The sequence below is a fragment of the Lissotriton vulgaris genome, chromosome 6, assembly GCF_964263255.1.
Source record: "Lissotriton vulgaris chromosome 6, aLisVul1.2, whole genome shotgun sequence".
Lineage (NCBI taxonomy): Eukaryota > Metazoa > Chordata > Amphibia > Caudata > Salamandridae > Lissotriton > Lissotriton vulgaris.
Window position 1 is genome coordinate 1,115,169,771 of NC_141694.1, and position 12,128 is coordinate 1,115,181,898.

General features: G+C 44.9%; 1 protein-coding gene across 1 annotated transcript in view; it reads right to left on the reverse strand.

Annotated features, from left to right (window-relative positions):
- The window catches only part of PYGB (glycogen phosphorylase B), a 684,627-nt gene that overhangs the window by 279,263 nt on the left and 393,236 nt on the right, over nucleotides 1–12,128 (reverse strand). The window contains exon 9 of the mRNA XM_086927201.1: nucleotides 8,214–8,306. Coding sequence (XP_086783327.1) covers nucleotides 8,214–8,306 — 93 coding nt within the window. The remainder of the gene's footprint in view (nucleotides 1–8,213; nucleotides 8,307–12,128) is intronic.

Genomic DNA, 12,128 nt, shown 5'->3' on the forward strand with positions numbered 1-12,128 from the left:
AGGCCTCATTTAGGCCCATTGTTGTTTTTATTACACATTCAAGCCCCTACACCAATAGATTTTATGAGTCATCATTAGCTTAAGTTGACCATAGTAGGTAGGCCTCATTTAGGCCCTTTGTTGTTTTTTCATTAGAAGTTGAAACACATTTAGTTCTTAAGTTGTCCGAAGTAGGTAGGCCCCATTTAGGCCCCTTGCTGTTTTCATTCAATACATAAGTCCCTACATCACTAGATTTTACCAGATATCACTAGAAGTTGAGGCACATTTAGTTTGAGGATGCTTTTGTTAGTTTCTGTTGTTATCAGATCCAATCTTAGATATGTTTCAGCATTCAAGTCAAGGGTGCTTTGATTTGTTTTCAGTTGGTTGTTAGGTTTGTATTCCCTACAATCGAGTTTCAGGTAGAATTTCCTTAAGTTGTCATTCTTTTTAGAGAGTTTTTTAGTTTTTGATTTGTTGATAGATTGTGTTGATGTTTGTTTATTTGGATGTTGTTGTTTATAGATGTTCGCAAGATAAGGATCTAAGGGTGGAATGTAATGGCAGAGTTTTTGGCTCTATTTAGCAGTGATATAGATCTTAGTCTTGCTCACATCTAGGATAGGTATTCTTAGCCTGTGTTGGCCCTTTTAAGCCCTTTCTTCCAGACCTAGAAGAGGATAGCTGCTTAATATGATGATAGATCCCTTATTCTTGACTCTAACCTGTCTATTGCCTATTGGCTTTGACATACTAGACACATTGGTATGGTTTATGTAGGTATTCTGACAGAGCTAAGGGGCATTTCATCCCTTTCAGGCCTACAGGCCTAGATCTAGAGGGACTCCATCTTGATGGAGCTGAGAGGCTTTTCAGGGTAAAGGTAAAGTTTATAGTTAAGGCTGTTGTGTGCTAGAGGAAAATCCAGTTAGGACTGCTTCTTATCCGAGGAATGTGTTTTTCTCTTGGGCCCAGACGTAACATGCAGATGCGCACTGCGGTTGCGTGGAAGCCTGGGAGCTGGCACAGGAATTCGGTAGGAGACAGCCCTCTGTTGGAAATTTCCATGAGGGGAGGGGAATCCATATTAGCGAGCTGCAGGAAAGGAGGAGTGTTCATTCCAGCTTGTGTGCAGTTCAGCCTGGAGCTCAGAACAGCTTGGAGCTCAGAACAGCTGGGAGCTCAGTTCAGCTTGGAGCTCAGTTCAGCTTGGAGAGAGAGAGAGGATGTCTGCTGGAGCTGCAGAATAGAGTGCAGTTCTTGAATGGAGAAAAAGGCAGACGATTGCTGAAGATGAGGAGAGAGAGAGCAGTGCAGAGAGCAGCAAAGAAGGCTGTCAGCTGGAGCAACTGAACCAGAGGCGCGGTGATGTGGTGAAGGAGGGAGAGACAGAGAGAGCCCTAATCCCACCAGAGGCAGAGAGAGCCCTGATCCCACCAGAGTCAGAGAGAGAGAAATCTTCCTTCTAATAGGTGAGGTAGTCTGAACTAGTACACCTTAATCTTGTTCTTATTCCCTGGGCTATTGTATGTCTAATCTTTTCCCTTTCAGCGGTGTGTTAAAAGATCCTGCTACCCCGCAAATAAATTGTATGTCTAATCTTTTTCCTTTCAGCGGTGTGTTATAAATTGTATGTCTAATCCTTTTCTTTCAGCGGGGTGTTAAAGTTACTGCTAGTTATAGAGACCCCATAGTTTTGTGTATGTGTACTTTATTATTGTTACAATAAATGACCCCATTTTAATTAGTGAATTAGTGTGCATGAGTTTTTTTATGATAAAGCTATCTTAGCTTCTAGCCAGTTGCCGTTGAGCCACTGATGGATCAGAAGGGAGTAGGAGCGCTTAAATCAAGGAATAACTCAATCACATAGTGTGTATATCTTTGTCTCCATACAGTGAGGGTAATCCCCTTTCCTAGTAGTATTACTGTTTGAACAGATGCTACCCCTGATCAGGTAAGTAATAGTGAGGGAGAGAGGAGATCTGCAACTAAGGGACCAAGTTAGTACACCCTCCCATAATCCTGTAAACAGCGTCTTCTGTTCCAAAGCATAGGTAACCTTTTTCTCCTAGTCAGATGTTACAGCCAGAACAGATGCTGCCCCTGATCCGGTAAGTCTGAGTAAATAGAGAGAACAGGGAGCCCTTGAGCTAGGGAATTGTTGACACTAAGTAATTCGGCTATCCCATAATATTATTGTAGTAGCAGACCCTTAGTGAAGGGACATATATCTGAAGGTGTTCATAGGAATGTGGTCGTCGTTGATATACGGCGTTAGTGAGAACGCTGGGGAGGATTACCAGCGTGGATACCCACAGGATTGTGGCTTGTGTAAGTGAGAGCGTCAGGGGGGATGACTGGCGTGGAGGTTTGCCGGATTGCGAACCGTTTGGAAAAGAGAGCATTGGGTTCTGCAGGCCCATGTGTAGACGCACCGGATTGTGTGTCATATCTGCCCTGGGGTAGATTAGTCTGGGTCTGAGTGGCCGCGAGACTATAAGTTATCCTTAGTAATCAGTGAGTATTCTTAGTATCCCTATAGATTTAGTGGTGTTTCTAATAATATGAGCTTGTATATTGCGAGTTCCCCATCCTCAGGTAGGTACCCAGGTGCCTGGATAGATGGTCCTGAGGAGGGCGGTGGTTACGTTCTGGCTGGGTTGGAGGGGCCCCTAGGGGCTGATCCCCCCATCTAATCAGAAAACCCGGCCATGACAGCTCCCCAACCTGTCAGTGATGCGTCCGCTGTTAGCACTACTTGTGGAACCGGCTCTTGGAACAGTCGGCCTTTGGAAAGGTTTTGTGGGTTCCACCATTGCAGAGAATTGTAAGAGTGACTGTCTACCAACACTAGGTCCTTTAGTTGTCCCGGAGCTTGGTTCCACTGCCGTGCTAGGCATTCTTGCAGTGGGCGCATTTGAAGTCGGGCATGAGGGACAATGAATATGCAGAAGGCCATCATGCCTATGAGCTACATGAACCCTCGAACTGGCAAAGAGTGTTGTGGCTGAAATCTTTGAATGAGAGTCTGCATGTTGGCTATCCTGGCTGGATTTGGATATGCCTTTGCTACTGAGGTATCTATTGTAGCCCCCAGATATTGCTGTATGTGGGAGGGCTGTAGATGTGATTTTGGATAGTTTATGGAAAAACCCAGGCTGTGTAGCAGCTGGAGTGTTTGAGACATATGGCTTGCACACTGCGCGTACGAGTTTGCTTTTATGAGCCAATCGTCTAGGTATGGAAACACGTGGATGTGTTGCCTTCTGAGGTGTACAGCTACTGCCGCTAAACATTTTGTGAACACTCTTGGTGCTGGTGTTACCCCGAAGGGGAGAACTTTGAACTGATAATGTTGACCTTCTATTGTGAACCTGAGGTATTTCCTGTGAGCTGGATGTATAGGTATGTGAAAATATGCGTCCTTGAGGTCTAATGTTGCAAGGAAGTCGCCTTGCTGGAGTAACGGGAGTACTTGTTGTAGAGTGATCATATGGAAGTGCTCCGAGAGTATGTATTGGTTCAGCGGTCTGAGGTCTAATATTGGTCTGAGGGAACCGTCCTTTTTGGGAATAAGGAAGTATAGTGAGTATACTCCTGTCCCTTGGTGTTGAAAAGGGACTGGCCCCTTTTCTAGCATGGATTTCACCTCTTGTTGTAACAGGGTGATGTGTTCTTTGGACATAGGACGGTGTTTGGGTGGTATGTTGGGTGGAGTAGAAGTGAGTTGCAGGCAATAACCATACTGGATAATTTGTCTCACCCACTTGTCTGTGGTAATTGCGTTCCAGACTGGTAGGAATTGTTTGACTCTGCCTCCGACTGGTGTTAGATGGTCTGGAGGGAGTGTGATGAAGTCACTGTTTGGCAGCAGTGGAGGCTCTGGTGTTATTTCCGCCATGACCTCTGCCCTTGTTATTATTGCCCCTATAACCTCCTCTGTTGGAGCCTTTATTAAAGGAATTTTGGATGTTGCTTTTATATGTAGAGGAAGTCTGTGAAGTGTTGCCTTGTGCGGTGCCTCTGTAGGAGGAGCGACAAAAGGAACCTCTATGTTGTTGTTGTTGTTGAAACTGCAGTGCGCCCATAGATTTAGCAGTTTCTGTATCTTTTTTCATTTTGTCTAAAATGGTATCTACTGCAGGGCCAAGCAGGAAGTCTTAATTGACTGGTTGGTTGAGGATGGTGGATTGCACCTCGTTCTTAAAACCAGAGATTCATAGCCACGCATGTATGCGTAGTAATACGCTAGTATAAATGGACCTGGCTGCTCGGTCGGCTGCGTCAAGCGCACATTTCATTGAAGCATTAGTAATAAATTTGCCTTCCTGTATGAGGTCGTTAGCCTGAGCTTTGAAAGGTTCTGGCAGGTGTTGCAGTAAACCTTCAAGCTGGTCGTAGTGTGCTCTATCGTAGCAAGCTAGTAGAGCCTGTGTGTTTGCAATCCTCCATGAATTAGCAGCCTGTGAGGCCACTCTTTTGCCTGAGGCTTCCAATATTTTAGACTCCTTGTCAGGAGGTGGAGCATCTCCTGTTGTTTGCGAGTTAGCTCTTTTGCGAGCGTTTGCTACTACCAGTGAGTCTAAAGGCAACTGGCCTTTAATGTAATCAGGGTCTGTAGGGGCCACCTTATATTTCTTCTCAATCCTGGGATTGAATACACGTGCTCTGGCTGGATCTTTGAATATATCCCTTTTGTACCCCTTTGAATATATCTGGCGCGTGTTTTAGTACGCCTTTCAGCATAGGAAGTGTCCTGACATTTTTCTCAGAGGTAGGAAAAGTGTCAAATAGAAAATATTCTATTGGGTTGGTGTGCATGTCGACCTTGTGGTATTTTGCTGCCCTATCTAGCAGTTGGTTAAACACAATGGTGTTGTCGGTAGGCAACGTCTTTGTAGGGTATGGGGAGGTGTCAGGGATGGGTTGTGTGTCATATGGATCATTCTGATACTCCCATGTGTCATCCTGTGCATGTGGATCCTCTGGTTCGTTAAAATCATCTTGAGGATCTTCCCCCATGTTATCCTCATCATTATAGTCAGAATGTGTAGGGGAGTAGGGCACAAAAGGCATATTAGGATAGAAAGGAGGAGGAGTAAAAGGCCTAGAGGGAGGTGTCCCGAAGTCCTTTTTCTTCGGAGGAACAGGGGAAGGAGTGTCTGTGTCCAATGGTCTCTTTTTCCGGTAATAAACTGTAACTTTGCCAGTTTCAGGGTTTATATACAGTTTAGATTGTTCCTCTGATTCCGGATCGGGATGGAAGAGTTCTTCCTCCACTGTCCGTGGCTTTGGCGCCGATGTTTTTGGATTACTGACTTGTTTGTGACCTTTTGGCTCGAGGGCCTTTGGTTGTGGAGTCTTTTTTTCGGCTCGACTGTTGCTTTGGGGTCGGTAACCTTTTTTGGTTTGACGTTTGTTGCTGGTTTAGCAGTCTTTTTCAGTTTGGTGACTTTCTTTGGGTCGGGCTTAATGTTTTTTGTCGACTCGATTACTTTTTTCGGTTCGACGGGCTTTGTGGTGTGATCCTGTTTTTGTTGATCCACACTCTTTTTAGGATCGACGGACTTCTTAGGGTCATGTGTTCTTTTTGGATCGACGACTAAGCATGGGCGAATTTTGCGAATCTCGCGTTCGCGAATTTTGCGGATTTGCGAACTCGCAATCCGCAAAATCCGCGAATTCTCGTGAATTTGCGGATTTTTTTTTGTGTTCGCGCGGGTTTCTGCCAGTTCGCGAGGGTTTTGTACAATTTCGCAAACGCGAACTTACCTGTCGGGTCGCAAGTTTTGCGAACTTGTTGTTTCTACGTGTCCAGCCTGTTTGGGACACTCTTCTTCATCACTGCCACTCTCCGTCACCACTGCCACTCTCTGACTACTCATGCCACCCTCTGGCCTACCCATGCCACCCTCTGTTTCATCACAGCACCCTCTGGTTGTCCAGTGTACATTATTGTGGCAAAGCAAAGCACACCTTCCCTGCCTCAAGTGACCTGAATTAATTTGGGGCTGATTAATGTGTCACAGAATATTTTTTTAGCTGGCACCTGCTTCCTTAGTGCTTCCTGATTAGTGATCTTTTGCACTTGCTAAGTGCTTTCATTGTTGCAAAATTGGTTACAACACCTGCCCTGCCCCAACTGACAATAATGAATTAGGGGCTGATTAATGTGTCACTGGATTTGAACTTCCAGCCTGGCTCCTGCTTGTCTGCCTTAGCTGTAATTCAGGACCTTTGGACCTTTGTGTAACTATTCTGAGGGTCAGAGCAGGGTCACATAATAGTTGCAAGTAGGCAACTGAACTCTGGAGGGGCCCCTCAGGAAGCACTACAGGAAATGGCTACTAATGATGAGCTTGAACTTTTGAACCTGGTAAGTAGTTTCAGTTTTGCTAAGATCGTATTTCTGCAATTTAGCTCTTATTCGCGGGGCGCGAAGTTGAACTGGGAAGCCGCTAACTCACGCGAACAGTGCGAGCAAGCCATAAAATCCGCTGCTCGCGGATTTGCGGATTTTGCGGGAAATTCGCGAATCTCGCAGATTGCGAATTTACCGAAAATCCGCAAAATCCGCGAGCGGAACGGATTTTCCGCCCATACTTATCGGCGACCCGCTTTGGTTCGAGGCTTTTCTTCGGCTTGATAGCCTTTGACTCGATAACCTTTTTGGGTTGGGCGACCTTCTTTGGTTCGACCACCTTCTTCGGCTCCACCACCTTCTTCGGCTCAACGACCTTTGGCTCAACGCCCTTGTTCGGTTCAATGACCTTTGGCTCTATGGCCTTCTTTGGTTCGACGACCTTCGGTTCGACGACCCTCTTGGGTTCGACAACCTTCTTGGGGAAAACGTTACTTGGACCTGGGCTATCGGAAGGCTTTGTTTTGGGCTTCGGAGCCGAGCCGGAAGGCGGGGCTTCTGAAGGAGCTTGTCGATCTCGGCTAAGGCCTTTAGGCGATGCTTCGACCAGAGCCTTCAGTTTCGGGATAAGCGGTGTTGGGGACTGTGTACTCATTGTTTGCCCCAGCGGGATCTAGTCATCGGAGTCTGACTGGTCCTCGACGGTGACGATTTCTAGATCCGAGTCCACCGCTTCGGGGGGGTCGTGTTCATCATCGAAGATGTTCTCCGTTTCCGGTACCGGCCGCTGCATCTCTTGCCTAGCGGCCCGTCGAATCCGGATGGTCTTCTTCGAACGGAATTGGGCACCCGCTGGGCAATTTTCTTCGTTGTGCTCCGGTGATAAGCACTTGTTGCATACTGTATGTTTGTCAGTATGCAGGAATTTGGAGTGGCATTGTGGGCACCTTTTGAACGGGCTCCTTTCCATCCACAGCAGGCCCACGTGGCGCTGAAAGGCCCAACGGCCCGCGTCGACGACTGGATCAAGATGGAAAGTTTAGTCGAGTCAAGAAGTACCAAACGAGAACAATACCGTCGAAGTCGAAGGCCTTTTGGCCTCTTAAAGTAGTTTAGTTTCGGTTCCGAAGTTGGAGTAGAGGATTAACATCCGAACCCAATGGAGGAAAAAAAAAATCTGAGGATGGAGAAGATGCCCATGCACACTGCAGTCCAGGGGAGGAGTCACCTATCTCGTGATACTTCGAAGACTCGTCCAGGACAACAAGGTGCAATCATCCGGACCCAACACTAGGCGGCGATCTATGCACAAGATATGAATTCAGCAGCCCACATGCCTCGAACATTTGATTTCATCATCAAACAATACCAGTGGTGAAGAGACAATTACTTCCAAAATGTAGACCAAAGAGAGAACTCAGGGTTCCTGACCCTATCCAGTACCCAGATGGAGGTAGAAGCTGAGGTACGGGTGAAAATGGATATGCAGGATGGTGTTAGTGTCTACAGGAGGGTTTCTTCCTAATCGGTTCTTTAGGAAGGCTTGATAAAAAAAGCTTTAAAAAGCTTCTGAATTTTCCCTCGCCCAGTAATCAACCTAGAGGATATCCAGGGTAGATGATAAAATCTAGTTCATTATTTACCACACAGTTTCTAACGACTTGTGAACACTTTACTTGTAAAAAAGTAAAAATACACCATGATTAATTGACCTTTCTGACCACCTTCACTTAAAGCTCCAGTTGCACCGCCCAACTAGCTACCAGGATATTTTGAGACAAAGAAAACATATTTCACTTAATGATATCGAACAAAGAGAAAGGAAAACAATTGAAGGCAGTGTTTAGTCTCCACCCATACTTCTCACCTTATCCCACTGCACTTTTTCCACATCCACCAGGATCCTCATGAGTTCCGGAATGGCCAGTGCTGGATGCGTATCGTTCAGCTGGATTGCCACCTGTAAAATGACAGAGTGATCCACCAATATTACTGTAGTACCTCAAGCCTACAACCCCTTTGACAAAGCATTGATAGTTTGCATTGTTCATCTGTTTAAATGACAAACAAATAGAGGGACAAAATATTTACTATGTGATGGGCAATGAATTAATACACCGCGCTCCCTCAAAAAATGCTGTCTATGCGCAATACAATCTAGCATTGTGCTATGGCAAGAAGCAGAGCTATCAGTGTCTTGTGTGAGAGGCACACCTTCTACTACAAATCTCTACACACAGAAAACTGCCCACCTTTTAATCACATAACGTGTTAATTCATTCAAAGTTACATATTACACCTGAGACATGCTCTGATTTTGCGTTGGGATTGCATTACTTTTGTGGCCCAGCCCTGCAGCAACACCCTTTTTGGCATTTACTAAGCCATGCAAAGCCACTTTGTGTGGATATGCATAGTTTAGTAAATACAAAGTAAATACAAAGTAAATACAAAGTAACGCAATGCAGCACATTGCGCTGCATTACATGTATTTTGACGCAAAGCCCGATTTACAAAAACTTGTAAAACTGGGTTTGCACCAAAATGGTGCACCAACCCGACAAATATAACAAGGAAAAATATCATTATTTCTCTGTGCTACTTTCTCTTTCCATATCTGCTGCACTGTGTTGCAAGAATTATTAGTAAATGTGCCCTTTAGTGTCTCATAGGTGCCCACACGTAAGAGAACTCTCGGCCGCGGTGCATGATTCTTTCCCATAAGTGCATTGTGCATGAAGCGAGATTTCGACTATACATGAACAAACTGCACACGCTGAATGGTGTCATCACTCAAAGCATTGTCCTAGGTCCCCTCGGGTTTAGACACATATGTATGAGTTTATGCATCTGCATTCTGTGGCATGAAACTTCTGCCGAGGTGTGTGAAGCATACAGATAAAAATCTAATTCTGCAAGCTTCAAATCTTTAGCAGACATTGAAGTGAGACAAAAGAGTTGTGACTAAGTTCAAATTTGTCTAGCCTTTTGGAGAGGAGGCGAATGGGCTGACGCAAGCCGCAGAGGCGGGGTCCACACCGCGTAGGATGATAACACATAAACGGATGGATTTTGTAGCTTGATATATTTTTTTGCATTCCACTTAGTGGCGATGTCCTCAAATGCAGCTCATTAAAAAAAAAAAAGGCATTTCTTCTTCACACACATATCAGTATTTTTATTAGCTAAAGGAAACATGAAATTAAGGATTACGATTAATAAAAGGCACACACTACTTCCAATGAGTCAGACGTGTCTTGACAAGAAATGCCCCTGCAGGTGATGAGACAATCACATATGCTGACCAAGAGTAAACTCTGTAGAGAGCTGGGCTAAAGTGCTAGGGCTTCCGGTGAGGCATGCTTCTCACATTCTAGGACTCGTCTAAAGTGCTAGGGCTTCCGGTGAGGCATGCTTCTCACCTTCTAGGACTCGTCTAAAGTGCTACGGCTTCCAGTGAGGCATGCTTCTCACCTAGGACTCTTCTAAAGTGCTACGGCTTCCGGTGAGGCATGCTTCTCACCTTCTAGGCCTCGTCTAAAGTGTTACAGCTTCCGGTGAGGCATGCTTCTCACCTTCTAGGCCTCGTCTAAAGTGCTACAGCTTCCGGTGAGGCATGCTTCTCAACCTTCTAGGACTCGTCTAAAGTGCTACTGCAGTCGAACCGGGGTCCAGTAGGTCTAGCAGACAGAGGGATGCCGAGTTAAGGTCAACAGGCCCCTCCACCCGGGCAGACCATGGGGCATATTATTGCTAACTAAAAAATACTGCGGGTACAGCGCTAACCGCATGTATAAATGTAAAACACACACATTAGGTGTGTTTTCTTTCTAAATATTTTTCCACCTCAATTTAGGTTTATACACAGGAGTGGTACACATAGGGCGGGCCCTCATGTTGTCCTGAAGAAAAGGTGTAGGGGACACCTAGAAACATGTTGACAGGATTTTAGGGATCTTGACCACATAACAGTTAATTTTCCCTTTTATCTAACCTCTTTTTACTGTACCAGCTAGGAGCAGGAATAACAATTTTAGCTCACTAGTTAGGTATTTTTATTATCACAAATCACCACTCTACACACTGCACCACACATAGTTTCACAAATCAGTGCTCCTAAGTCTCTTTCGCAAGTCGCAGCACGCCTCAAGCAGTAGATGCTTGAGATGGCCCCAATGATGAAGCATGTCACTTAGGGGCAACCCTAGGTGAGTGAGGGGACTCAAGAAAATAATGTTTCTTTTCTGAAAAGGTACAGCCAAAGTTTGGGAATACCTCTTAACTTGCTCTGGCTGGGTTTCCACGGTCCATCATATATGGATCTTTGTGTTGTACTTTAAACTTAGGAGGTTGAACCTAGCCATATCCTCCTTCTCCCTCTTTTTTGAAAGTGACTTCCAAGCAGCATCAACACCCTCGTCCAAGCCATGAATAGTACAGTCTGCTGTGGAAACACTTAAGCCCTAGATGACTTCTTCTGGGATTGGTCAAGAATCTGGCACTGCATCTCCCCTCGATCCAACAAGGACCCTTCTTTAGTGCCAAAAGACAGACAGACTGAACGTTGAAATACCTCAGCTTTGGGTAACCATCCCCAGAGGAGGGAAGGCTTTTGAACTTATTAGAAGTCACCTTCTGATTCCTTGCTGTGTACCCTGTTTTTTTTGCATATTTGTATAGTGCAAACCCGACCCAAAGGCATTGGAGAGCTGTACATGAGCATCAGTTACGTTACACAAGGACACATTAATATTAAAAAAAAATTGTAGGCACTGAGAGAGTAAGTGATTTGCCCAGAATCACAGGATGTGGAGTCGACCCCAAAGCTCAAACTTTGGTTTCCACGCTCCATAGTCGGCAGTCTAGCCGTGAGACCACATCCTCCACCCCGTATCTGACACCGTTGTATCTCTTGCATTAGTAAACCTATCTGTCCGATACTTATTCCTAGTTAATACTGTATCCCTGGTCTCTGAATCCCGGGTTTTGTCCCACTCGTAAATCACCATTCTTTCCATGCTCTTCAAATTCTGGACAATGCTTCTACTCTTAGTACCATTACATAGTGATGCCCAGTTATAAGTGAACATCTGGAATAGCCAGGAGATGGGAGGCTGTGGCGAGCTGAAAGTGCTTCATTTGTAAAAAATAAAAATAAAAATAAAAAAATAAAAAATGCCACTACAACTTTTCCCACCCATTGCCCCTGCCAGCGCTGCCAATGACTGAACTAACAATTACTAAGCATCCCACTCTTACGAGTGTAAGAATTGAAACTATTTCAGGCCACCCAAAGCTGTATTAATAGAGGTGTTATTCATTTTTTGTGTATATTGATTTAACAAACAATTTTGACAGAGAGTGGCACCATGAAGTGGATTGTCACTAATGCCGGTGCTACCAATTAAGTGTCGGTAACAAAAACCACCGGAACAAATTAAGCACTACATGGAAATGAAAATACCGGTGTCGATAGAAATCTGCAATATAAGATAAATTAAGATAGTGTTTTAGTAGTCGAACTCAGAAACTAAACATCAAGGAACAAAGATGCATTCACCATGAATCCATAATGTCATAATAGTGCTTGCCAACCGGGGATATCCTTCACAAAGAGAGGCATGTAACTTTGAACTTCTAAATAAACCACAAACAGGATTTATAAACTGCAATTTAACACCTCCAACCCACCAATCAGCTCATATTTACCATCTTGGGTGTCTGGAGGCAAAATATGGGCCTAAAACTCTGTCTTTCAAAAGTCCCGAGCGGACCACAGTAT